The 27708-nt window shown below is 51.3% G+C and overlaps 1 protein-coding gene across 4 annotated transcripts in view; it reads left to right on the top strand.

Moving 5' to 3' along the window:
• CSMD2 (CUB and Sushi multiple domains 2) overlaps positions 1-27708 on the top strand; it is a 781206-nt gene that overhangs the window by 342990 nt on the left and 410508 nt on the right. For all 4 annotated transcript variants that reach the window (XR_012785340.1, XM_075553739.1, XM_075553737.1 and 1 more), the window contains exon 6: positions 23006-23118. Coding sequence is in view for 3 of the 4 variants with exons in the window: in XM_075553739.1 (XP_075409854.1) it covers positions 23006-23118 (113 nt within the window). In the remaining variant the exon portion in view is untranslated. The remainder of the gene's footprint in view (positions 1-23005; positions 23119-27708) is intronic.

The following is a 27708-nucleotide window of genomic DNA, read 5'->3' as shown; positions in this document are numbered from 1 at the left end:
CTGGAAGCGACAACCTTTCAGTTAGCAGGTACAAACTGTTTCCTTAGGGATTCAGGGCAAATAAAGAAATCTGGCTTTCAAAAGCAGTATTAAGTATGCCCTAGTGGCATAGTGGTTACTTCTTGCGCTGCCAGCCACAAAGTCAGCAGTTCTAAACCTCTAGCCGCTGCTCCTCAGGTGAAAAACAGGGCTTTCTACTCCCATAAAAGTTCCAGTCTTGGAAACCCCCCCTCCCCAGAGGTGGTTCTACCCCGATCTATATGGTCGTTAGGAGTCGGTATCAGCTCGATGACAGTGAGTTTTTGAGATTTGTTATGTGTTCTAGGAGGCCACCTGAGGTTTCTCCTCTGGATCCCTTTTCCAGCCTTCTCCGCCCCCTCTCTGCCCCACAGGACTTCCCCCAGGCACCACATCAGTGGGTCCTCTGCTCTTTGGCTTCCATTTCAAGTTGACTCCCCAACAGGAGATTCAGGGAGGAAGAGGGTGAGCAACAAGCATGTGTTCTTCTGGTTCCTTCTCTGTGGGGTCACTTTGATCTCTCTGTCCCCCGACTGGAGGTCTCTGCTCCACTCACAGGTGCTCTCTCTAAAGGTCTCTCCTTCCAGGTTCCCTAACCGCTCCCTCTCCCTGGTCCCTCCTGCGTACGGTGGCAATAGCTCTGCCTCTTGTGACGTTCCCACATCCTGCCCTCACCTTGGGAACCCTGGGAGCTCAGTGGGTTTCACTTTGGGCTACCAACCACAAGGTTAGCAGTTCCAACCCACCTGCTGCTCCAAGGCAGCAAGATGAGGCTTTCAACTTCCCTAAAAAGTCATTGCCTCTGAAATATGCAGGGGCAGGTCTGCTCTATCCAGAGGGTCACTATGACTCATAATGGACTTGATCACAGTGGTTTCTTTGTTTCCTTCTCACCCTTGTAAGTAGTCTCTTTATTAAACACTCCTTGAATCATTCTCATTTGAGCGGGCCATCTGTTTCCTGCTGGGACCTGCTGGATGCACCAGGTTTCTAGCTTCCCATCTTGGGCAGCCATGGAGGTGGCAGTATAAAGCAAGTGTGGGCATCAGCTCGAAGGAGAAGGCCGGTAACCAGGCTGGAGACCTGGGTGCCCAGCAGGCACATACCACATAATGTGCCTGCTTTGCAGTGTAAGTTCACATGGATGAGGGGCCAGCCGCTGGCCAGCAGTGTCCATTAGCAAATAGTTAGGCTTTGTGAGCCCTAATTTTTGTCACAACTCTACTGTTGTCAGTCAAGATCACCATGTGCAATATGTAAATGAATGAGCCTGCTTGTCTTCCAGGCAAACTTTATTTACAAAAACAAGCAGTCGGCCGGATTCAATATAGGGGTTGTAAGTTTGTTACCTGGATCTAGAGTGATCAGATCAGGACTTTTTACTTGCTGTCTAAAGAAAGAAATAAACTTGATGACATGAGTCGGCACGCCCACATATAGTTCAGAACCATAATAATAAATACTCATGATGATAACTAATCTTTATAGAATTTTCAATATACTTGTCGGTCTGGCTTCTGCCTATACACACACACGGAGATTTCCAAAGGTTTGTGGAAATTCACATTATCGTTTAACTCCATTTTCCATAAATTTTTGAAGCTCTCTCAAGTGTGTGTGCACGCGTGAATATATATATATATATATATCCCCCGTTGGGTTGCAATCCACAAGGTTAGTAGTTCAAAATCACCAGCGTATCCTCGGGAGAAAGACGGCTTTCTACTCCCGTCAACAGTCTCAGAAACTCACAGGGGCAGTTCTACCCTGTCTTCTTGGGTAGCTGAGTTGGCACAACTCGATGGCACTGAGTTTGGTTTTTGTAATATGCATATGACTATGTATGCTTTATGTTATATTACAGATAAACTATATATACCGGTATGCTCAGCTAATCATCATAACAGCCCTTTGATGTGGGCAGGGGGTAGGACTTTTTATCCCCATTGTAAAACTATAAAAAACTAAGCAAAGGGAGGCGACTGAAGCCAAGATGTTTTATGAAACAATATTTAACTCTTCCTACACGTGTGACATGCATTTTATTCTCTTAAAAAAAAAAACCCAACTTTCAAGCTGACCTGTCCCACTAATGGGCCATGACCCGGGAGGAGGTTGATTTGAAAAGTACTGTTAAGAACCCCCCACCTCTGAGATTGCATGCACCTCTTTTATTGTTTGCCGGTGGCTTGGCTCAAACCCACAGGCTTGAGTTCAAATCCGAGCTCTGCTGTCTACCAGGTGGGTAACGTTGGACAGGCCCAGCCTGGTGGAAGCTCATCTCTAACAGGCCATGAGCTAATCACAGATTTGTGAGGATTAACTGAAATAAAGGAATAAATCTACCTGGAACTTCCCTTCCTCTGCCACGTGGGCTGGGAGGGGCGCCTCATCTCTAACGTGCTGAGTCCTGTCAGGGGCAGGTGCCACTTTGCAGGCCGGTGACAGGTGGACACCATCATAACCCATCTTGTTGCTATCACATAGCCCTTTGGATGATGTGCTCAGGAGGGTATCTTAAGACTGTGCTTCGCCCAAATCCACCAGCCCACTTCAATTGTGAGAAAACTTTAGGCAAGTCCAAATGAAAGGACAGGCTACAGAATGGTTGACCAATACTCACCAGAAGTATTAAACCCTTAAAACAGCCAACCAGAGAGCCTCACCAATGCACAGATGGGAGGGGAGGAAGGAGGCAGGAAGGCTCCCTGGAGTGCGGGGGGGAAGTGCTTGGGCTGCCACCAAAAGGCCAGTGGTTCAAGCCCACAAGCAGCCTCACGGGAGAGAAGCCCTGGAGACCTGCCCCCTGAAAGAATTCTGCTTCAGAAGCTCAATGGGGCAGTTCTACTCTCACACAGGGGTCGCCATGGGTGGACATCCACCCCACACCGAACAGCAACAGGGAGAACGGCAAGCTGACTGGATCCAGGATAGAGACAGGGCATTCATGGGAGCAGGTTGTTGTTGTTGTTTTCTGTCGAGTCGGTTCCAACCCGTTCTCCTTTGCACACCAGAAGGAAACGGCGCCCGGTGCTGTTCCACCCTCGCAGTGGTTCCCTACGCTGGCGCCTGGTGTTGCAGCGCGGTGTCCATCCTCTCACGGGAGCCTTCCTTTTCCACTGCCTCCACTTTACCAAGCATGCCCTTCTCCAGGGACTGGTCTCTCCTGACGACATGCCCAAAGGCTGTAGGACACAGTCTTGCCATCCTTGCCTCTAAGGAGCACTCTGCCCATACTTTTCCCTAGTCAGATTCGGGAACAAGTGGTGGGATCTAAATCCAGGCCTGTCGTTGGCAGAGCGCTGCCTCAATGTGTATTTCCTACTGGGGCCAGAGGGCCGTGGTTAGGTAAGGCGCTAGCTTTAGGGGAGTCGGCCGAGTGCACAGGTGAACGTGGTGCGCTGCGTTGCAGCTCTATTGTACAGCCTCCCCAGGTGAGACTGATGGGCACCAGGGCTGAGAGACAGTTTGTCTTAGAGCCTTCACCCAGCGCCGAGACTCTCGGGCCAGACTTTGCACGTCAGGGCGGAACACAGCCGGTGCTTGGCTCTTCGGTCACCGTGATGCTCAAACCGAGGCACCTGCGATCACCTGAGGGCTTTCTGGTGGAGCAGCCACATGGTGGACAGTTGGCACTCCCCAGCTGCGCTGTGGGAGAAAAGAGTGGCAGTCTGCTTCCATAAAGATTTCAACCTTGGAAACCCCGCGGGGCTCCATTCTACCGCGTCACTCTGGGTCCGTGCCAACTCCATGGCCAGGAGTTGAGTTGGAGGGATGAAGGGGGCTTGGGGGAGTCTGAGACGCCTTTAAAAGTCCTCATAGCACAAGAAGAACCACGGCAGCATCAAGTTCAGGTAGCCCCTGAGCGTGGACGGATTTGAGTTAGAGTGGACTAACGGTGACTGGTCTGGTTGTGCTTTGTGTTGTCCGTCTTTTGTCGCTCCTAATCTGTACTACACACCATGGGGCAGCATGTCCTTTGCTGAAAGTGAGCTCACAGGTGTTCAAAGACGGGATGTATTAAGGCACTGGTAAGAATGGGCAGTGATAATGAAAACAACTGAGCCAACAAAAGGGGAAAAGGTCTGTGACTGATGTCCAAATGGACTTAGGACAGCCCTCAAACAGCCCCGAGACTGCCTGGACCTGGCATGTTGGGTCAGTGCACCCAACTTGACTGCTGGCTTCAGAATCAACGGTCCCACTTCCTCTCTGAGCAAGGCAACCCCACCTCCAGCCACCCACATGTCCATCCCCAAAGCCTGCGAGTGGCAAAGGGACTTTGTGGAGGCTTTTAAGTTGAGGGGTTGGAGGTGGGCGATTGCTCTGGCTTGTCTGCTTGGGCCTGGTGTCATCACCAGGGTCCTTCTATGAGGGCAGCATGGCACAGGAGTCAGCATCACAGAAAGAGCTATGACAGCAGGGCCAGCGCTCAGAGTCAGAGATCTGAAAGGAGCCACACTACTGGCCATGGAGGTGAAGCAAAGGGCCACAAGTCACGGAATGAAGGCAGCAACTAGGAGCTGGAAAAGGCCAGGCATCTCGTCTAGAGCTTCCGGGGAGGGCGACCTTGCCGACACCTGGCTTCCGGTCTAGCAATCCCCATTCAAGACTTCCGACCTGCAGAAGTGCCAGGCCATACATGCGTGTTGTTTAGTCCACCAAGCTTGTGACCATTTGTCATAGCAGCAGCAGGGAACGCATGTGACTATCTTTCTCTGCCTGCTGGTGGTCTGTCAGTCTATTCTTCACCACTCTCAGGGGTGGAAACGTTCGGCTTCAGAGCTTATGAGATCAATTGGTGGGGAGGGAATGTTATCTACTCAACCTGACACACCTCACTCACTTGCGGACTCATTAAGTCACTAATTCACTCATTTGCTTACCCATGAATTCACTCCGATGTCCTTTGAGTTTATTCACTCACTCCCGTGCTCATAAAAGCAGAGCTAGGTAAACAGTTACTTTGTGGCCAGAGCAGTTGATGGCCAGCGATGGGTGGATGTGACTTAGCAAGGGCAGGGAAAAGCAGTGGCCACCATTTACAATCAGAGTCAATGCCAATGAAACCGGCAGAGAGAAGACACAGCGGATCACAGAGAGAGGGACATCCTGGACACATGTGCTTTCCGCATTCTTGTTGTCCCTGGGAAGCCAGCTACAGCCTTGCTCTTCCCCAAGGTTGGCTACATTTAGTCCGTATTCCAGACTGGTTTGAGCTGAGTGTCTGCCCCAGTCTCACACGTATGAAGGCACTGATCTAGAATGAGATTGGGGTAAGTGACATTAGGAAAGAGGAATGCTTCTCTTCCCCATTTACCAGGGACCCCTTTCCACGCTCTCCCTCTGTGTTGCTCCCCTCTCTGTGGAGTCGCTGTATGCTCAGCACTGGTCCAGAGTGGACCCCAATATGAAGAGCCAAGGCTTGTTGAGCACCTGCTATGTGCCCAGCTCTGTGCTGAGACCTTTTCTATGCCATCTCTCGCTTCAACTTCCTAAGTTGAGAATGAGTGCCAACAGGTGACATGTGCTGCTGCTAACCAAGATGCTGGAGGTGCGAGTCCCCCCGGCCTTAAAAGGGGGTCATGAGAGCCGCTATTCCTGAAAGACCACAGCTGTTGAAAACCTACAGGCCCCAGTCTGCCTCTCGCACGGGCAGTTAGCTAGACAGCAACTGGTTCTTAAGAACTCTCAGGCTGCAGCCGTTGGTCTCCTTTGAACCCCATGTGGAGACTGAGGCAGACTCCTTCCAAGGGCACTGATCCCTACTCCCCATGGTTTCTTTCTGGGGACATGTTTGTCCCTTGATCCTGGATTTCCTTGGCTGTATGGAAGCCACGGTGTGGCCAGGAGCTACCACTCCTACTTCTGTCCAATACTATAGGACTGTGACATTTTGTCCTCACCACTGCCCTGGGAAGCACACTGTGGGACAAGGCTCAGAGAGGCCAGGTGACCTCTACCAAGGTCACCGGGCCAGTGGCTGGGTCAAGGCCCAGCTCCATCTGCCTCTGTCTCGCAGACGGCTGCTGCTGCTGCCATTGGGAGCTGCTCATCTCATTGTGACCCCACAACAGGACAGGGCGCGGCACCATGGGGTTTGCATTGGCGGATTTGTCCCAAAAAGCAGATAACCAGGCCTTTCTTCCTAGTCCACTTTGGTCAGAAAGCTCCAGCGAAACCTGTTTTGCATCATAGCCGCTCACAAGCCTTGACCGGCAGACAGGTGGTGGTAGGACATGAAGTGCATGGGCAGGAATGGAACCTGGGTCTCCCACTTGGAAGGCAGGAATTCTACCAGTCACCTTAGCATCCGGGATGCTTGGCCCAGCCAGTCTCCAGCACAGGGAGGGAGCTTTCTCATGCAGCGGGGTTTCAGAGCTGCTGAACGCTCAGGCAGCACTAGGGCTAGGGCGAGGTGAGGGGGAGGCGGGGCACGGACGATGCTCAAACCAGAATGGCAAGCAAGTGGCAGGCCAACACAGCGAAGGAGGCTCTTCAATAAGCCATCTGCAAACATTTCCTCGGGCTGAGAGTGTGGTCCAAATGGAGTCCCCAGAGGCCCAGCAAGGCATACATTGCTGCCTTCCGGGAAGGGGACAGGCCCTTCTCTGAGTCCTGACTGCCAGCGGCAAGCTGATGACGGGCAAGGCTGAGCGCACAGTAGGCCAGGCGCAGCATATCCAAAGGAGAGAAGGGCAGGTGATGGCCAAGTGGCCCAGGTCTACTCTGAGGACCACCGAGCACCTGACCTTTTACCCTGGCCTCTCCTGTCACCAGCACAGATGCAGGAGTCCTCCTTTCCCCCAGAAGACCTACACCGGACTGCCCTGCGATTGTTTGGTCCGTGCCTGGTCTGTGATCTGGAAGACACTATCGAAGTTCCGTCCAGTCACTTCCCGGTCGTAAGCAAGGGAAGAAGCGATCTCCCATTGGTGAGGCACTTGCAATGTGTCAGGTGTGGTCCTAGACTTCCTATACACAAGGGCGGAATCCCACCTCGTAGGTAGCCTAGGTGGCAGTTTGTCCTGGTGGGGCTGGGAAGCTGGGTGTGCAGAGAAAGGTTCTGACCATGGGATTCAGGATTCGAATGCAGCTCTGTCTGCCTCCCTTAGTCCTGCTGGAGGACAGCACAGAAGAGAGCTAGATGGGTGGCAGAGACCTAAGCCAGGAAGGGTCCCAGGGTACATGAGTGCTAGGGTCGCCCAAACAAGGTCTGGTGATGCTGTGTAAGGGACACTTGGGCTGATAGTCTCCAGGTTGGCAATTCGAACCCCCCAGCTGCTCCATAAGAGAAAAGTGAGGCTGCCAGCTCCTCCCCCCAAGAGATACACTCTCAGAAGACCCTCTACGGATCACTATGAGCTGGAATGGACTCAGTGGTAACGGGTTGGGGTCACCAGGCCCTAAAGACTTGTGCCCTTGTTCCTGACCAAGCCCTGTGGTTAGGATGGAATGGCTCGGGGCATGGGGGCTGCCAGGTTTCAGGGTGTCACCTGCCTCTCCCCTATAACCTGCCACAGGGACTCAGGCTGGGGTTGGATACTCCCATCTCAAGGGTCGGCAGCTGGACCAGGCAGAGACTGTGGGTGCACTCTGTCCCGGCCAGAGGAGGACAGATGTAAAAGTAGCAAGAGGGAACATGGGGGGAGGCAGATGGAAGAAGTTCTCCCGGGACATTATTTTCCTCAGCTCTTCTCCCCACCAAGTGACTTCCCGCCAGCAGTCCCGCCAGCGGATCTACGGGATCCTTGGGTCAGGTGGCCACCCTTGTCCAATCACGTGACACACGGGGCTGCCTCTTTTAGGAGCTGTGTACTGAGGGACGAAGGGAGACTGGTCTGTAGTGACTTCCCCAGTGCCAGTTGCCCTGGGGTCAACCCTGTCCCCTGATGACCCTGTAAAGTAGCAGTCTGGGCTCCCTAGTGCTTTCAAGGCTGATTGTTCAGAAGTCCTTCGCCTGGCCTTCCTTACAAAGTGCCTCTATTGGTGCTTCTCCGCCTTCTGAATGCCGAGACCCTTTCATACAGCTCCACGGGTGGTGGCGACCCCCCAAGCGTAAATTCATTTTTGTTGCTACCCCATCACTGTCATTTTGCTACTGTTATGAATCAGGTGACCCCTGTGAAAGGGTCATTCGACCCCCAAAGGGGTCACCACCCACAGGTTGAGAACCGCGGGCCTAGAGGGTCTCACATTGTCCCCATAGCAACCTAAGAGGTGGTTGTATGGCTCTGCTGTTGGTGTCCTCTGCCCCAGATGGGGAAACTGAGTCTCAGGGAGGGACAGGTGCTGCTAGAGCCCCACCCTGGTCAGTGGGGTGTGAGGATTCTGACCCACACTCTTGCCTAGTGCTTCCGCGACTCTACGTGGAAAGCATGGGGCATGGGGCTGGGCCTGCGGGGAATGCTCAGCACAGGAGGGTCCCTCTGGTGCAGTTGGCTGCGGAGTCCATTGAACCGGTGCTTCTCCCCCGGGGGCAGAGTCAGTGGTCACAGACAGGCACGGCCCTTGTTAGCCTGGACTGAGGGAGTCAGGGGGCCACAGGTGGGGCAGGGTTGTGGGGGAGTACAAACTAGACTGAGCAGCAAGTGGACAACTCTGCAGAACCAATGGCTTAGGCTGAGACCTGAAGGATGGAGCTGGAAGAGTGGAGCAAGGTGGGCACAGGGGGAAGTTGGGAGAGCTTGAGTGTTTCGACACTAAGCACTGCTGTGGGGTTTCTAGATGGTGTGGGCATTTGACCTAGAAGACCTCTGAAGTCCAAACTTGTAAGATGAGCTGACAGCAGCAAGGGATGTCCTCAGAAAAGATGCCCACCGATGGAAGCAAAGGACTGCCATCCATTCACTCACTCACCCACTCACTCACCCACTCACTCACCCACTCACTTGTTCATCGGTTCGTTCGCTCACTAAGCATGCATAAAGACAGTGCTCTTAACCCTTCTCCACCAGAACTACTCCCTGGATCAGCTGCCCCATCCCACCCCGGCCTCTGGATCTTCCAGCCCGATGCTCACAGCTCCCTGAACTCCTGCTGCCACCATCCCCCTTCCCCTGCCCACCCTCGCCACCATGCCCTTCTGCCCCCACCAGCTGGGTTTTGCATTCTCTGAGAACCGGTCGGGTTTGTTGCCAACTCTCTTCTGTGCCAGTCATTCTTGTTATTGTAATTATGTGATTTAAATTAAACATCACATAAACTGATGAAATATGAGTGTGAAAGGAAATGTAGTTGTGTCTATGGAAACTAAATTGAATGCTTTGGAATGGCTCCATGAAAGAAAGTCTCGAAACAGGAATTGCTTCCTAAATATTAGGTGTTCGTGAGACAACAGCACCCATTGCATAAGTTCCCTGGAGCCAGGGACTGGACCGGCCTGGCTCAGTGCTGCATTCCTGGTGCCTAGCACCTCATGGGCCAGGATGAACTGAACCCAAATTAGAGGTAGAGAGCCGCAGAGCGTCCTTAAGATAGAAATGCAGAGAATGGACCCATTGGTCCATTAAAAAATTGGCACACAGATGTACCTTTTAGTGCTTTATATGACAATGAAATGCTGAAGCATCCTTTTATTCTTCGTGAGTGCTCAGCAGCCCACTGCGAGGCGGCAGTTAGAGCCGCAGGAGAAAGACCGGCCGAGCTGCTTCTGGAAGAGGCAAACCCAAAGCAAACTCACCGCCATCGAGTCACAAAAGTCCACGGAGGGAGTTCATCTCTGCAAAGCAGAGGGTCGTCCCGGGCCAGGGTGGCCTGGAGTACCCCTGCTGTGGGTTTGCTTTGACCTTAATTTTTTTTTTTTGCTCAGTATTCCAAATGATTTATTTCAAGGTACAAGGTAGTTGACTCTTCCAATGTTCTTTCAACTTGTCATATGATCCTCCTTCATGTGGCAGGTGTGGCCCCTCCCTCCCGGTCAGTCAAGTTCAACGCAAAGCACAGCATCTCCAGGTTGTATCAGAGGAGGAGAAAAGGCCGCCAGTATTATGTTTATAAGCATTTGCTAAAAGATATTATAGTCATATGAGAGCGTGTCTTAGTCTGGGTCCATTAGAGAAACAAATCCACAGAAACACATATGTGTAAGAGAAAGTTTTATATGAAGGGTAAGTGCATAATAAGAATACATCCCAACCCAGTGCTGCCACAGCCCACAAGTCCAACATTAGCCCATATGTCCGACACCAATCCACAAAGTCCTCCTCAATCTCACAAAATACACACATTGACGTCGATTGTAGGAGGAAAGCCAAATCAGAACATGTAAGCATCTCAGGACTGGCAGGGGTCTCCACACAGCTGCTCCAGCACCCAGGGCTGCATCAGGGTAGGTCCATGTGGCTTCTCCTCAGGGATGTCTTGCAGGAAGTGAGCCTTGCCAGCTTAAGCAGGGAACTGGCTAAGGCAACTGCACCCTGATCCGACCATCACAAAGCAAGAGACCCGAGAACTAGAAAGGTGAGGCTCACAGAGCCATTTATTTCTATGCCCTTCAATTAATCCCACATGTGTTTATTGGCCAGATTGACACAGTAAAATTTAACTATCTCAGAGTGGATACTCGATAATTCTGGGGGCTTTTAACTGCAAGATATATATATATATATTTATATACATATTATATATAATATATATAATTTTATTGGAGCTCTTACAGTTCTTATAACAATCCATACATCAATTTTATCAAGCAAATTTGTACATGTGTTGCCATCGTTATTTTCTAAACATTTACATTCTATTTGAGCTCTTGCTAACAGCTCCTCTTTTTAACCTTTCTCCCCCTCCCACCCTCGTGATCCCTTGCTAAATTATAAATTATTCTTATTTTCATATCTTACACTGATCGCTGTCTCCCTTCCCCCGTGGTTTCATCCCCCCTCCAACCTTAATTTTTCTGTTCAGCAGCCAACTCTACCAGCTAAGAGCTTTGGATGATCGGCATCATTAAACTTTTTGTCAAGCCCTATCCTGAATATTTTTTACTTGCATGTCATAACCTAGGACTCTGCTGGTTCTCTTGAGAAAAACGTGTACGTGTACACATACAGAGAGATGTCTATCCCGGAAGTGGCTCACGCAGTTGTACAACTGGGCAAGTTCCAAGTCCATGGATGAGACGTCAGGCTGGGGGCGTCTTGTGACGCGGGTAGCTGCAGAGGCTGATGAACTCAAGATCATCGGCAGGTAGAGCTGTGTGAATCCCAGGCCAGCAGATCAGATGGCGCTCAGGACTGGGAGGCAGGCTGTTGGCTCAAGTTCGAAGAACTGGAGATAGGTGAGCCAGATGCAGGAGGCAGACCCAGCAAAGAGCAAACAAGCCTTTCCACAGCATCTACTTACATTGACAGCAAGCCACCCCTTCCAGGAGTTCTCACCACGGGAGAGTCCTAGGTCTTAACTGCCAAACCGCGGAGAATACAGCCAAGTTAACACAAAGCCTTCACTGTCCTTATCTCACGGCCACAGACAATATGATAGCATGCCTATCCCCCAATAGAACTTTATTTACGGAAATAGGTAGTGAGCCAGAGCCAACCCTCTTCCAGGGATGAATCCGTTCTGTGTCCCAGGCACTGTGCTGTGTTGCCGGGGCCACCAGACCAAAGAGGAGCCCTGCTTGCTGTCACGGAGAGCATGTCTAGAAGAGGTCAAGTCAAAAGGTGATTACAGTTTGGTGTGCCTGGTACAAAGTAGGGGCACTCGTGGCCCTGAGGGAGTCACCGCTCTCATGGGGCATGGAGAGGGAGAGGATAGGGGAGGGTGACATTCAGTCTGCAATGTGGGGTGAGTGACAGTGTCTCAGAGGAGGTGATGGGCCAATGGGAGAGGTTAGTGGGAACAGTGCAGGGAAAGGGAGACATAACCATATCTTGCATGTTCCCAGACATACAGGCCTCTCTGTGTAGCTGAGGCTCAAGGGAAAATAGAGCGGGAAGACTTTACATCCTGCACTATGAAGCCTGGCCTTCACCCTGGGTCAGCAAGGCAAGGATTTGATCAACTCACCCCACAGGCTGCAGAAGATGGGTCAGAGCAGCCGGGAAATTAGAACTTGGGTGTTTTAGGTCCAGATGAGAGATGATGAGGTCACAACGTGGAGAAGACTTGTCCACCCTGAGGCGTGTGGGCCCAGTAGAGCGAGGGTTGAGGGTGACGTTGGGCTGAGGGCCTTTGAGGGTGGTGGGGTGACAGGAGGCAGGGCACTGAAGAGCAGGAGTACCTAGGAGAACGCTTTGCTTTGTTCAGAGCAGAGTAGCCGACCCTAAACCCATCGTAGGTAGGTGGGAACTGACTCTTTCTGGGCTGACTGGGATCTCTCAAAGCTCCCCACACATCTGGCCCTGGCACAGAGAGGTGCTGCTGGGAACCAGAGCCTGCAGGGGTCAGACTTCTTTTCAAAGAGCAGTCTGGATACCGGGGAGGCTCCAGCATCCCAGGTCCAAAATAGACTTGCGTTGATCCCAGGCGTTTGCCCAGTGGCTGGAAAATACATACCGGTGGGGCTTCTTGGGAAAGGACTTTATCTTAATGTAACAGGACGCCTCAAGGAATGCCTCCACTAGCTCCAATGGGAAACATCGTGATGAGCCTGTGCTTCAGGGCTGAATCCATGTAGGTTTGCTTCAGGGGTGAAAGGGCATTGTGGGTCAGAGGGCAAGGGTTGGTCTCCAGCAAAGTTCATGATACTCTATGCCCGCCCTTGACTAATTTGTTGACAGAAGGATTACCAGGAAGGGGTACAGATGAAGGGGGAATGCAAGAGGCCTTTGGGGTGGGAGACAGGGTGGCGAATACCTCCTATATCCCACACTGGCCTGGGTCAGCCTGGGGGATGGAACCTTGGTTTGTGCTGGGCACCGGGACCCAGAGCCATGTCAATGCTGGGTCAGATCCAGGCCATGGCCATGGATTAGACAAGAGGTAACACCCCGTAGGAAGGACCCCTGTGGCACTGTGGGTTAGGCATTGCATTTGCTACCCACAAGGTAAGCAGTTCAAACCCACCAGACTCTCCATAGGAGAAAGATAAGGCTGTCTGCTCCTGTACAGATTGACAGTCTCTGAAACCCTATGCTGGATCACTATGAGTTGGGATTGACTCAGGGCCAGTGGTACTGTGATTGTGTTGGTACTGTGATTGGGGGGGGGGGGATTGGGGCTTGCACAGGGGAAGGGGCATTGCCCTCGAATCTCCCAGCTGACTGGCCGCAGCGATTCCCCCCATGTACAGAAGCACAGTGGAAGCGGCTCCCACCAGCAAGCAGACGACCTTGTACACAATGACATGCTTGGTGAATGGGTGGATGACTGCTTGGTTGAATTTCCTCACGAGGATATTCATTTTCAGGGACGAAGCTGGAGTTTAAGTCAAGAGAGTCTAACCCTCCTTTCCCTCAGCTTGCAATTAGTAATTCCTTGCAAACTGTCACTTGTCATCATCTTGTGGGGTTGCCGCTCGGGCTCAGCACCCTGACATCCTGTTGCCTTACTAAGTTGTGTGAAGCTTGCTCATCCAGACATTCCACCTTAAGAATGTGGCCCGCTCCAAGCGCCCCTATTAGCAGGAGAAGGGCTTCCAGCTTTCTGCAGGGGAACTCAAAACCACTTTTTCCACAATCAAGTACATGCATTAACCGGAGTGATTAAAAAAAACAACAACAAAAAAAAACCCAAGCCATGTTCCATTAATGAAGCCCCATTTAACGGAAGTCAATTTACCAAAAAGAAAAAAATTGAGCGTAATTGCTTAAATACATTTTATGTTGTACTGCAACTACAATTTTCTGGGCGAACTCGGAATTCCCCAGGCGCCCCGTAGCGGAGTTAATGTGGACAGAAAGGTTTGAGGGGAAAAGCTCTCTTTGAGCTGTTCTCCTTTAATTACGATTCTAAGAGGGAACAGAATGCAGGCAGGTCCTGGTGGGGGGGAGCACACAGGATGGACCCCAGGACTGGCTCCGCTTGTTCCCCTGCTGCCTCCCTTCCTGCACATCCTGCGTGTGCAAGGGTGTATCACTTCAGTTCTAGGCTAGTGCTCCCTATTGCTGAGTGCAGAGGCTCTGAGGGGGGCGGCCTTGGCGCCACTCCTGCCTCTGCCAAGTCATAGCTGTGTGACCTTAAGCGAGCCTCTTAACCTGTCTGTGCAACCGGGTGGTGTCATGGGAAGAGGCATCAAAGAGCAGTGAATTCTCTTGCCTGGATGTGTGTGCGTGGAGAGAGAGAGAGAGCGAGAGCAAGAGCGAGAGAGAGAGAGAGAGAGAAGGTTGGCAGAGGTTAGACCAAGAAGGCCATTCCTGTGAGCAGAGAAAGTGCCATTGGATACCAGCCTTGGAGGAAGTGAGGGGGTGAGCCTGGTGGAGGCCTGGAGGGGGCGGGCATCAAGTATGGCTGGAGCTTAGAGAGGAGGAGAGGGAGGAAGGAGAAGAACATTCACTCCTTGAAAGCTTTTAGGCCGGAATAGTTCTTTCGCCTTGATGACAGGTACCCCCGAGGGTTGGGTTGGGTTGGGTTTTATTAACCATGATCATGTTGGGAGTCCCTGGGGGTGCAGACCTCTAACTGGCAGGCTGGCAGTTCACACTGACCCCAAGACACCTCAGAAGAAAGGCCTGCAGACCTGCTTCTGAAGGTCAGCGCAGCGACCGTCCCATAGACGCACTCAGGTCCACTCCACAGCACCTGAGTTCGCCACTAGGTCGAGCAGCCTGGTGTCTACCCTACTCACCCCTCGGGGCTCCCTTCAGCAGGACGGCAACTGAAAACTAAGGGACCAAAGTCCCTGGGGAGCTGGTGCTCTGGGCTGCTCACCAAATGAAAAATCGGAAATTCAAGTTGACCCAGAGGCACCTCAGAAGAAAGACCTGGTGCCCCCCTGGCCCAGGAAAAGCAGCCATCAAGAACCCTATGGAGCAAGTGCAGTTCTAGACAGACTCAAATCGGGTCCTCGTGAATGGGAGTCCAATGGAGGATAAATGGTTTGGATTTATTCCAGCATCATTTTCTGTAATTTAATGTACCCAGCTCCAAGGCATAGTTCTTTCAAACTTTGATAAATGTTTATACTCCACATCCCACTCAAATTAAATGGCATTTCTATCACCCTGAAAGGTCCCTTTCTATCTCCTCCCAGTAGTCCCCAAGCCTACCACTTACCTCCCGCGCTGCAGCCACTGACCCCCTTTCTCTCACTGTAGGTTTGTTTTCTATGTTGTTGAGTTGAGTGGAGTCCATTTGGGAGTCATAGGACCCCAGGGTTTTCTTAGCTTTGATCTCTTTGGAAGCCAGTCACCTGGCCTTTATCCTTGGAAGCCAGCGAGTGGCTCTGGAATGGCAAGCCTTTAGTTAGCAGCTTCGTCCCTGGGCCCCCAGAGCTCCCGAGTCTCCCTGTGCCCTGGTCATCTAAGCAGAACCACGCAGCGCTGCTCAGTGTCATGCTTTGCTCAGCCACCACCCCACCAAGCCTCCTGGGAGGGTGATAAGGAAAGGTATTGCTTTAAGGGGCCCTGAGGGTTGATGAAACCATTTGGCATTAAAATCATGGTGATGGTTGTAAAACATGGTGAGTATAATTAAGGTCACTGCGAACATGATTGGAAGCAGGTGAGCTGATGGTAATAAAGGATGGACCTGGGATCTGCATGCTGAGTGAAGTCAGTCCGTCACAAAGTACAGATATGGCGGACCTCACTCACAGATATAGGAGAGGCCAGAGTTTACAGTGGTTACCGAGAGGTGGGGATGCACCGGGGACTGAGAGTCCCTATTTAGGGAGCACTGAGTTTCTGTGTATGGTAATAAGAAGTTTGGTGACAGATACGTATCATGGCTGCACAGCATGATTAATGTCATTGATGACACTGAATTATACAAGCGAAAGATGTTCAATGATATATATGCATACATAACTATATACACATACAGACTAGATCTCTTGAACTGCCACCAAGTTGACTATGACTCATAGCTGTACCCCAGTAGAACAGAAGTGCCCATGGGATTTCCAACGCTGTGGTCTGATGGAAACAAGCTCTCATGTCTTTCTCCCAGGGAACATCTGGTACGTTTAAACACAGCCAAACATCCGGGTATTATCTGGGTGATTTAACCACTGTACCCCCAGGACAATATATGCCTATGATGTAAACCTAAGAGTTATGAATACTTCAAGGGGGGGGGTTAGACGAATGGCAACACTGTCTCCTACATGGAGGGCAAGGGGACCTGGTAGTGCAGTGGTTTTGCATTGGGCTGCAAACCATAAGGTCGCTGTTCAAAACCACCAGCTGCCCCTCAGGAGACAGGCCAAGCTTTCTACTCCTGCCAAGTGTCACAGTCTTAGAAATTCACAGGGGAAGTTCTACCTGGTCTTATAGGGTCACTGTGAGTCAGCATCGACTCGATGGCAGTGAGTTTGGGGTTTGGTTTAGATGGTGGACAGGACACAGAATGGCATTCTATGATACATGGGTTGCCGTGAATTAAACCAACTCGCTGGCATCTAACAGCAGAGGCAACCAGAGAGAGACCTCAGACGTGGACAGAGAAAGGCCGGCATTATTTCTCTGCTCATCTCTTTCATTTGTAACACCTATTACACTGTCCGCCGTTTGCCAACTAAATGCTTCTTGAATTTAAAAAAGAGAACACCATTTGAAATGACAAGTTATACATACACACACACACTCCTGAGACCAGAAGTATTGCTACAGAATCATGGAAACCTGTACTAAACAAAAATATAAAATTGTGAGTTATTGTTTCTTGTCATAACCTCCACCTAGGAGGCAGTATTTCCATCTTTCCTGACGATTCCAGCACTCTTAGGTTTATATCATGTCAAAATAGTAATGTGGGCATCCTCGGGGAACTCAAATTGTGTTCCCTTTTCAATGCTGCTTGCGTGTGGGGAACATGAAGAAGTCTGAAGGGGCAAGAACGGGGCTGTAAACGAGATGGGCTAAAATCTCCCAACCAAGTTCCCATGGACGAAGGAGCAGATGCATTGCTGGACGAGATGAAAATTTCCTCGCTGCAATGTTCCTGGTTTTCTCACCAAGGCAGGTTTCTAATTTCTTAAAACTTTTTTTTTATGATTAGCTCATATGACTGTCCTGTGTCCTTGAGAGAAAATCTATCGAGATGATCCCTTTGAATCCTCAATGAACAGCCACCATAACCTTCTGAGTTGACCTGTCTGGAATGGGTCCTCCGGATGCCTATTGGTTGTGCCTCACTGAGAGAACGTATGATCAGCCATCTATAGAGTGCAGAAACATATGTGAGCATGTTTTCTTTGGAATACAGCCGGGCATGCATGACCTGGAATCCTAGTACCAGTACGTTTGACTTATCCTTTGTGGAAGAGCAGAGAATGGATACCTTGATTTTGAGTGGTGGTGAAGAATATTAGCTATCGCATGGACTGCCAGAAGCACACACACCTGCTTGGGAAACAGTACAGCCAGAATGCTCCTTGGAAGCAAGAATGGTAACGCTTCGTCTCATGTCCGTTGGACATGTTATCGGGAGAGACCAGTCCCTGGAGAAGGACTTCGTGCTTGGTCAAGTAGAGGAGCGGCAAAGAGACAGACCCTTGGCAAGATGGATTGACACAGTGGCTACAATCTGTGAGGAGGGCACAGGGCCAGGCAGTGTTTCCTTCTGCTGTGCACAGGGTCGCTAGGCGTTGGGACACACTTACCGCAACACAAAACACGCACTCACATAAACACGCACACACGTAAGTGAGCTTCGCCAAGTTTGTGGGAAAATTCCACCATATTTTCTGGTTTGCTGTGAGCTTTTTAAATCCCCCCACCCCATGCGTGTGTGAGTGTGTGTGTGCGTTTTAGCCACAATTTGTTTTGTTTTTTAAGAAAAGATGAAAGATGTATGAACAAGACTAATCCGGAGAGGCTGGGCCTTAGGAACTCGAACTGAGTAGCGTACCTGGAGGGGACAAAGAGGTAAGAGAAGGAGAGCTGGGGGCCGAGGGGTCAAAGCCATCGACCCTGCTCAGACCCAACAGGCTGGGTTGATCCTCTGACTTTCAGTTACACAGTGACCTCCATGTGTGGATCATGGAGACCAGGAATGTCTGGCCCTCACCCCCTCTGTCTTCCATTTTTCTTTGTTTTGCACATCATTTCATTTATTATTTTTGAACAGGTTATTGTGTTTTTGATGAATGTTGACATAACAAGTTCGTTTCTCAATCAATAATTCATGCCCCAAATTGCTCCCTGACCTGGACTGCAAACCCCGCTCTCCCTTTTCCCACAGTGGCATCTGCCAGTCCTTTCCTGTCTTCTCGACCCTGGTTGGGGGTAAATGCTGCCCGTGTGGTCTCATGGAGTTGATTGTTCTGAGGAGCTCATTCCTGGAGGCATGGCTGTTTATTTTATAGGCCAGTCGATTATTTGGCTGAGAGGTGGCCTCGGGGAGTGACTTTAGTTCTACTCCGTGCCTTCCATCTTGCAGTAAGAGCCTTTGGTTCTGAATTATTCAGGCAAATTCTCCCAATTTCTACTTGCCTTATGTAAATAGCCCCGCGCTTTGTCATCCAGGTAGAATTGAATTTGGCCTGGGAGAGGCAAGGGGACACCCACAATGCTGTTTGGGGCTCCTTAGAAATCTTAAATGACTCAGACAGTAATAAACTATTTTAAATGGGATTTGGTGAAATGCAGTAATTGGTTTCTTTAATAGCTCTGCCCATAGCAATACGGACTGTAAGCCTGGAGTCAGCATTTCCATGATAGGAAGAACTTCTTGCAGGTGGGAGGCGCCTTGGTCAGGTCTTTCCCTCAGCACATCCTGAGGAAGACCTCCTGTGAAGGCTCGCTTCCATCTGCCCTTCCAGATCCTCACCCCACCCTCAGTCTTGCCCCCTGCCTAGAGAGACTCCAGCTGTGGGGTAGCTACCTCCTAAACCTCCTTGCCCTGCTAGCCAGGAGCAGCACCTGGGGGATGGGCAGCTGGAGGACGGGAAGGAGCAGGAGAGGTCTGGGTTGTCCCCTACTGCCTGTCCTTTCTTGTTTGGGGGGAACCATCCCCACCCCACGCTCATGCATGCCTGGAGTGGTAACAAGCTGGCTGTCAGCAGCTCCACAGCACTGCACTGTCCCAAGAGATTTCCCCAGCCTGCCTTCGTGTTTGTAGAGCCCCTTTAGTCAATGTCCCCAATTACCCACGAGTGCACAAGCCACCTGTACTACCCAGTGGGACCGTGGAACACCTGTTTTATACCAAGTGTTGTGTTAGATGCTGGAGTGAATAAAATAACACTTTCCAGATTTGTGTGTGTGTGTAATGAATTACATGTTGGGTAGGGAGAAGGTGGGCAGAGAAGGGGGAACTGAGCACAACCCCCCACACACACACATGCCAAGGGGGACAAACAACAGAAATGTAGGTGATGGGAGACAGTGGATGGTGTAAGATATGAAAATAACAATAATTGATAATTTCTCAAAGATTCACGAGGGTGGCAGGGTGGGGGGAAGTGGAGGGAAAAAGGAGCTGCTACCAAGCGTTCAAGTAGAAAGGAAAATTTTGAAAATTGTGGGGGGAAGGGCCAGCCCCCCACAACTACTCATGGGTTCAATAGGTGCAATTGTAAGATTGAGATATATAAAGATTATAATAAAGTCATAGAGAGCATAAGAGATAGAAGAGGTTGAAATAATGGAGTCAGACACATTTCATGGTAGCATGCTCACCTCAGACCAGATTGGTGGTCCATGTGGAGATGGGAGACTGGAGGACAGGAGAGAGGGGGAGGGAGGGACAAGGGAAAGGGAGCAGGAGAGCGAGGACTGGGGCTCTCCCAGAAGGGAAGATCCAAAGAGAGGCCAAGGGGAATCTTCATTGCTAACTACGGTTTATATATTCTGGGGGGTGGGGTGTGCAAGCCCACTAATTACAGGTAAAGACATATGTCACAGGAAGGGGTTGCTCTATAGGTTATACAGAAACGAGAGGGGGAAATTTAGGGATATACATGCAATAGGAAGGGGAGAGATTGGGGTACACATGTGACAAGAAGGGTGGATCCTAGATTCAGGATGGCAGCCTAACTGGATGTCATGAGCAGTTTTGACCTGTACTCTGGCTCACTATAGAAACCATTACCAATAGGGTGTAAACCTACAGGAACCAAACCAATGACTGTAAGCCTTTAGGGAGAAGTAGCCCATTGTCCTTAACAGCAGGGAGTGGGGGCCTACCTGTGCTGGGACCAGACAGTAGTCTGGCAGCTGACTGCCTTCAGGGAGGTGACTTGACAATGATTTACCATTAGCTGCAAGCAGTGTCCTAAGTCTAACATACATTTGGGGGAGACGACCTGGGAGAAATGTTTTTGTGTCCCACAAAAAATGATGTGGCAACCTACATACAAATGTGCTTGATACAATGGATGGATGGATTGTTATAAGAGCTGTAAGAGCCCCCCAAAACGGATTTAATAAAAGAAGAAAAAGTTAAAGATCTCCAAAGATAAAGATCGACACAGTGGCCGCCCTAACGGGCACAAACATCGCAATAATGCTGAGATGGCGCAGGACCATCGCATGGCTATTGTGGACACAACAGACCAAAACTCTAAGAAACAACAAGGCAGGAAGAAAAACAACCTCTTGTATCCTCCTCCTGGCCCCATAACCACTAATAAACTCTGCCCTCTCTTAATTTTTTTAAAAAAAATAATTGCATGTTGGGCTATTAACCATGGAGTAGGTCAGTAGTTTGAATCCAGCAGTTCAAACCCACCAGCAGTTCCTCTGGAGAAAGATGGGGCTTTCTGATCTCATAATGATTTAAAGTCTCGGAAAACCCAGGAAAGAGTTCTCTGCCCTTTCGGGTGGCTGTGAGCCAGAATTGACTTGATGGCAAACTGACATTTGTGTGTGTGTGTGTGTGTGTGTGTGTGTGTGTGTGTGTGTGTGTGTGTGTAAATAAGACAATGCCTCCAGGTCAACACTTGTCACCTGTGTAGATTATTCAGTGGCAGCAACGATGTTCTTCGTGTTGTACAACCATCCCGCCCTTCTATCGTGGGCGAGCCAGCCACCACGAGCGGAAACCCAGGGTGCTCTGTGGAATACCCACGCCCACCAGCACTTGCCTTCTGTGTGGGTGTCTTCCATTTAAGTGCAATCTTGCCGTGCTCCTCCTGTTGCCATCGGCCTCTGTCTCTGGGCCTGATGTGTCAAGCTTTATCCTTGCAGCGGCATGCCTGGCGGGCGCTGAGTTGGGGGCCAGTGTCTGCACCGTGTTTGGTTCGTCCATTCATCTGTTGGTGGACGTTACGGCTGCTTCCACCGTCTGGCTCATGTGACTCCTGGATGAGCAGGGTGTGCGAAGGTCTTTTCGAGTTATTCTGACAACGTGTTGGAGCAGGACTGTCTACTCTCCCCGGTGTATAGGCAAGGCCACTGAGAGCTGCCCCAGAGCCTGACCCTCTCCGACACTCCATGGCGCTCAGGGGGCTGTCACCTGGAGCCCTGCATGCAATCTCCCAGGAGGGGAGAGGGAAATGACTAATAGGTGTCAACTACTAGGCCAGAAGGCCTCTCCTTTCTCCCCACCAGCAGCTCTTCGGGCTGCCAGTCCTCTCATTCCAGAAAGGTTAAGGAAGTGGCCCAGGGTCACACTGTCGCAAGTGTCAAAGCTGGGTGTCAAAGCTGGGTCTGCAACCAGATCCCGTGTCTTCAAAGCCAAGGAGGGAGGAGTAGTTTTTCTGAGGCTCTGACCTGGAGGGATCTCCCTGCTGTCTCCAGGTGGATGTAGATGGAGTTGGGGGTGGGGGGAGGGGGGGCGGGGGAGGAACAGGTAAGGAAGGACAGACTCAGGAAAAAACGAGCAGGCATGGCTGCTGAAGAGAGCAACGTGGGGGTGGGAGGGGCGCAGAAAGGAATGAATGAGGAGCGGCCTTGAATGTGAACTTCATCTGGTTGCAAACAGGAAGTCATGAGAGGTGTTTGCAGGTGGTTTTATCTGGAGGGAGGGAGATGGAGAGGACAGGCACTGGCTATTTTCCGTGGGTGGTCCAGAGAAGAGAAAGTGGGAGGAGTCTTCTGGGTGTGGCGGGTGGGACATCCAGTGAGGTAGTAAGGGCCAAGACTGAGTGTGTTTCCAAGCAGCAAAGATTGGAAGCCAGTCTGTGTAGGCCCTGGGTGAGGAGTCATTGAAAGTGCTGGTGTCCCCAGCAGCCTGGCTGGCCTGAAAGCTGGCGAGGATGGCAGTCAGTCAAGAGGCAGGGGCCGCGCCATGATGGTGGGTTTGGGTGGCAGGCCAGGGTAGGAAGAAGAGTCTGCTTGGACAGGTGGTGAGAGAATAGGATGATGGACAGAGCGCTGGAGCAGCAGAGGCCAATGCTGCCAGGGCTGCCCACCCACTGAGCAGAGGGGTGATGGAAGTCCTGGACAGGCTGGAGCCCACACAAGGAGGGGCAGGATGGACTGCAGAGGAGGAGGAACTGCTGTGTGGACAGCGGGGTGGGGGGTGGGGGTGCTGGGAGCTGCAGGGGCAGGACGAAGAGCCAGAGGAGGGCAGGGACAGCCAGATGAGTGGCCCAAGAATGGGGTCCTACACCCGTGAGGGACCACTTGAGGCCTGCCATATCTGCCTTGGTCCCTTCTCCTGACTTCTTCGGGGGGGGCGTGAGAGGCTTGCTAGAGACTGCACTACCTCTCCTGGGAGGGCTGGGCTGGACATCTGCTGGGGGGCTGGGCTGCTGGTGGTGGCGGTGGGGGTGGGGGGGCATCTAGAATTCTGCTCTAGGCTGGAAGGACCTGTCCCTCCCCTCAGCACCTCAGGGAAACCTGAGAGTGGGGTGAGCTCCTCAAACTGCTCAGGCTACTTATGCTGGGTGGAGTCCCCCACTGCCCCCGCCCACCCCAGCTGACATGGCTGGCATGCCTGGGCCCCAGTCTACCCAGCTGTGGCGCTGACTTGGTCCTGCTTCCTGTCCCCGCAGGTTCACTGGAGCCAGCCTCCCGGCCCCGGTCATCAGCAGCAAGAACTGGCTTAGGCTGCACTTCACCTCGGACGGCAACCATCGGCAGCGGGGCTTCAGTGCCCAGTACCAAGGTGAGCAAGGCCTGGGGCCCACTGTCACACTAGGTGGGTGGGGCAGTGACCTTTGGATGGGCTCCATCTGTCCTCCCCATGGCTTTGGGGAGCCCTTGCCTCTGCAGTTCAGTTCCTATTTGCAGACCTCTAGGTCTGGATCTACCTAGTGGCCTGTGATGTTTGTCTGATGGTGTGGCCGGCTCATCAGGACACTGCATCTTGGCTGCTGGAGGCCTCTGACACCATCTCCCTTACTCCTCACCATTGCCCCTCGGGGTAAAGACTGCCCCAAACCAAACAGCCCATCCAGTCAGCTACAACTCACGGCCACCCCACGTGGGTCAGAGGGGTAAATCACCAGTCCTATCTTCCCAGACATCTCTGGGTGACTGAGAAGAACCAGCCTTTCAGTTAGCAGCCAAGACCTAAATCACCGGTGCCACCCAGAGACACCAGATACAATCACCAACCCCTCTTCACGGTGAGCAAGCTGAGGTCCAGAGACAGTCAGCCAATAGCCCCGAATCATGTGAACTTGCACCGGGAGAGTCCAGAGCCCATGTTCTTACTTTGCTAGCCAGCCCCGAGCTTGACAGGTTTTCACTGCCTCTAGACCATCAACTTGTTAGCAGCAATGGCCAAATGACCCTGGGAGGCATGGTTAAAGGGTTCAGCTGCTAAGCAGGTGTGTGGTTCGAACCCACCAGCCTTTCTGATAGGCTGCTCTGCCTATCAGATGACCAGTTTGGAAGCCCTATGAGGTACTCTGTCCTATGGGGTCACTCTGACTCCATGGTAATGAGTTTGGCACCTAAGATGGCCAAATCTGTAAAGAGACATTTAACGACAAGAGAAAGGAGGGCAGAAACGGCAGGCGAGCAGATTTCTGCCCCAATAATGGAGAATTTCCTAGCTTCAAGAGCTGCCAATCAAAAGGGTGGGTCATCCAGGAGAGGGGCAGCATCAGGTGTTCAGTTGTACAGTTCTTGACTTCCATATGGGAAACCTGGGTTTAAATCCTGCCGGTGTACCTCCTGTGCAGCCATCACCCCGTGGCCCCTGGACGTCTGCGTGCCGCTTTGATGCTGAACAGGTTCCAGCGGTGTTTACAAACAAAGCCAGGTTCAGAAAGCAAACCCTCTGATCGCAAGTGTCCCATCTGCCATTGACCACGGGGCTGGTGCTGCACCCAGCGGCATCTTGTTCCTTGGTGCAGGGGGGCATCGTAAGTCAGGGTCAAGTGGATGGCCGCCGACAACCACTGCCCTGGATGGGGAGCTTCCCCCCGTGGTCGAAGTCCTCAGCCCCAGTGGATGTCCGGGAGCAGATGACGCCGTGCTTTCTCAATTCGGGCTTTGTGCAAAGTCTACAACATGCAGAGAGAGAAACATTTAGGGTTGGCCGCATACCTGCTCATTGAGCCTGTCGCCTTCATCTCTCAGCAATGAAAGTGGGCTGTAACCAACTCAAGCCTGTGTGTGTCTTGCCCACTTTCCCTTACAGAAGGCGCTGCCCGGGGCCCTGGGTAAGATAAAGCCAAACTCAGAGCATAGCCTGTTGCCTTGGAATAGGTCTGACCCATGGCCTGTGTGTTACTGTGGTCTGACCTGTGTGTTACTGCTGTACGGATTCCCTTTGCTCTGCTTCTGTCTGCTTGTTCTGTAAGCTTCGTGGAAGCAGATTGCCAGGCCTGTCTCCTGAGGTGCTTCAGCGCGGGTCTCAACCCAGTGCAGCATCCAGGGACCTGCGGGCCTGAAATGAGTGTGGAAAGTGAAGCCAAACCCTGCTCGATGGTGTGCTGAAGGGGGAGCATGGGACTGAAAGAGGAGAGCAGTCGGAGTTTCCACAGGAGAGCTTGCCCCTCCGCTCCAGGCCCCCAGGGGCCAAGGCTAAGGGCCTGCTGGCCCAGCCGAGTCAGCACAGTGCTCTGTCCACCCAAGGGGCAGTGTCCTCCCGCAAGGTTGCTGGCTGGGGACCGGGACCAAAGCAGCTCCAGAGGTGGAATCATCACCTCTTTGATTGGAGCCTTTCATGAATGGCCACATCTGCTTGGTTTTGGGTAACAGAGCATGTTTGGAACATTCAGAAAATAAACAAGAAGCCAACTTGGTTGGCCCTGAATAGACTCTACCGAGAGCTTCCTGGGAGACAATTTTTCTAGCCGCTGAGCTTGGGCCTTCCTGTCAACGGGGCCCCTGCCTGAGTGTGTGTGCTGTGTTTTCCCGTATAGAAAAGCAGAGGTGGGTGTTCTACTTGCTGAAGTTAGTGCCTGGCGTTCCTAAGATTTCAGGCAGTTCAAGGCCCGTTTCTCACGGCAGCAGGTTAACCTTTGAGGCCGGGCAATGCAGAGCAAGAAAGCAAATGAGCCATCTTTCCGCCACCCACCTCCTGTGTGCCAGGCTCTGTGCTGGGCACGGTGCATGCCCTGCTCCGTCTGATACTCCCAGCAGTGCAGTTGGTGACAGAGGTGTTGTCAGTCCATCAGTAATCCAGGTGGTGGGAGCTGTGGTTGAGAGGGTGTGGAAGCTGCCTGAGTCCTACAGCCTATACATGGAGAAACTCGAATCACAGGATGTGTTAGTCTGGGTAGACTTGAGAAACAAATCTAGAGACACTCATATGTGTATAAGAAAGAGCTGTATAGAAAAAGTAATTGTATGTTAAGAAAACATCCCAGTCCAGATCAAGTTCACAAGTCCAATATTAGCTAATACGTCAGATTCCAGTCTTTAAATTCCTCTGCAGACCACACACCACATGCAATGATGCAAAATGCAGGAATATCACAGGCCAGTGGGTAGAAAGTCTAGTGGATCCCATGGTGGCGGAAGCATCTCAGCACTAGAATGGGTCTCCATGTAGCTCCTCCAGCTCCAGGGCTCTGGCTCCATCAGCGGAGCTCCATGTGGCTTATCGTCAGGAAGACAAAGCAGAGAGTGTGGGGCTGGCCTCCAGTGAGCTATTTATCTCTGTAGCACCTCCGAATGCGGTCATCAAGCTGTGATCTGATTGGCAGGCTATACTCCACCCCTTCACTCTTAATAGTCTCAAGTTGACACCGGATGATGTAATGACCACACAGGGCCTCTCCTCACAGCTCCCTCCAGGGTCTTTCCTCTCCTCTTTTTAACTCAACCCCTAGCTTTCTTCTCGGTGTGCTTTATTTTTTAGAGCACCTTTTCATCTCCAACAAAATTGTTTGGAAAGAGTTCTCATGCATCCTTTCTCCCTCCTGTGGGCATCTTCCATTTGTTCCAATTGGGGAGCCCTTGCTGGTACAGTGTGATGGACTGAAGTCCAGAGTGTACCTCAGGCTTCCCTCTGTGGGCTTTATGTCCTGTGGGTTTTGACAAATACAGACCAGCCGGGATCCACCATGATGGTATTATGGCAGATACTGTCACTGCCCTTGCAGGGCCCTGGGCTCGCCTTCCTGCCTTTCCTCCAGTCCCTGGGAGCCACTGACCTTTTTGCTGTCTCCACAGCCTTTCCTTTTCCAGATGGTCACATAGTTGAAGGCACATAGCACATAGCTTTCCAGACTGCCTTCTTTTTTTTAAGTAGTCGCATGCACATAAATTTGCATTTACATCTTTGCAAGACCAGGAAGCCTGTTTCTTCTCTTTTTTAAAAGAAGCTTTTTTATTATGGATGGGGTGAAGGTTTACGAAGAGAGCAGTTTTCCATTCAACAGCCCATGCACATGTTGCTTCATGCCATGGATTGCCATCTCCACAACGACACAGCACTCATCCCACTGATTTCCCACTCTTCCTGTTCCCACTCCTCCTTTTCCTAATCCTCCTGAGTTCGGTCCTCAGGGAGGAACATGCAGCTCTTTCGCTCATATGGCTGATGATTCTAAGGTTTACATACGTCTTTAGTGTTCTTGTTCCTCTCATAGACCCGTCTATTGCCACAGGGATGAGCTCAATTCCAGACCTGAGGGGTGACTAAAGGCTGTAACCTCAGGAGTTCTACTACTGACTATGACCAATAAGACTGTATTTTGAATATTTAAAAAAAACTTAATTTGAATTCTGTTCCATGTTTTCCTCCCGGACTATCTAGGACGTTCTAATGGGATCCCTTTCAGAGCAGTTGGTAGTGGGAGTCGGGCACCATCTAGTTCAGCTGGTCTCAGAGTTGTACAGAACATGTTTGTGTGGCCCATTCTTACACTGGAATAATTGTTTCCAGCATTTAGTAATTCTCCACGGGGTGGATGTACCATGGTTTGTTTCCTCGGTCACCTAGTGAATGGTATTTTGGTTGCTTTCAATTTGTGACAATTGTAACAAAGCTGCTGTCACATGAAAGCTCTTCTGTGGACCTGTCATTTCGATGGCCTGCAGCTTACACTTTGCTTTCTAAATCTCACCCCGTCCGTGTAGTTCTTATCTGTTGTCTAGTCAGTACCTGCCTTACAGAGAACACCTGTGTCGTCGAATGAAATGCCACCTGGGCCTGCAGCATCCCCACGATCATTTGTGGATCTGACAATGCTCTGTGGTGACCTACAGGGTTTTCACTGGCTCCTGCTCAGAAACAGACTGACAGACCTTTCTGTCGAGTTCATCTTAACCTGGAACCCCCACTGAACCCTTT

This window comes from Tenrec ecaudatus, chromosome 1 (genome assembly GCF_050624435.1).
Source record: "Tenrec ecaudatus isolate mTenEca1 chromosome 1, mTenEca1.hap1, whole genome shotgun sequence".
In the NCBI taxonomy this organism is placed as follows: Eukaryota; Metazoa; Chordata; class Mammalia; order Afrosoricida; family Tenrecidae; genus Tenrec; species Tenrec ecaudatus.
Note: the sequence above shows the minus strand (reverse complement) of the source record. Positions and strands in the feature narration are given on the sequence as shown.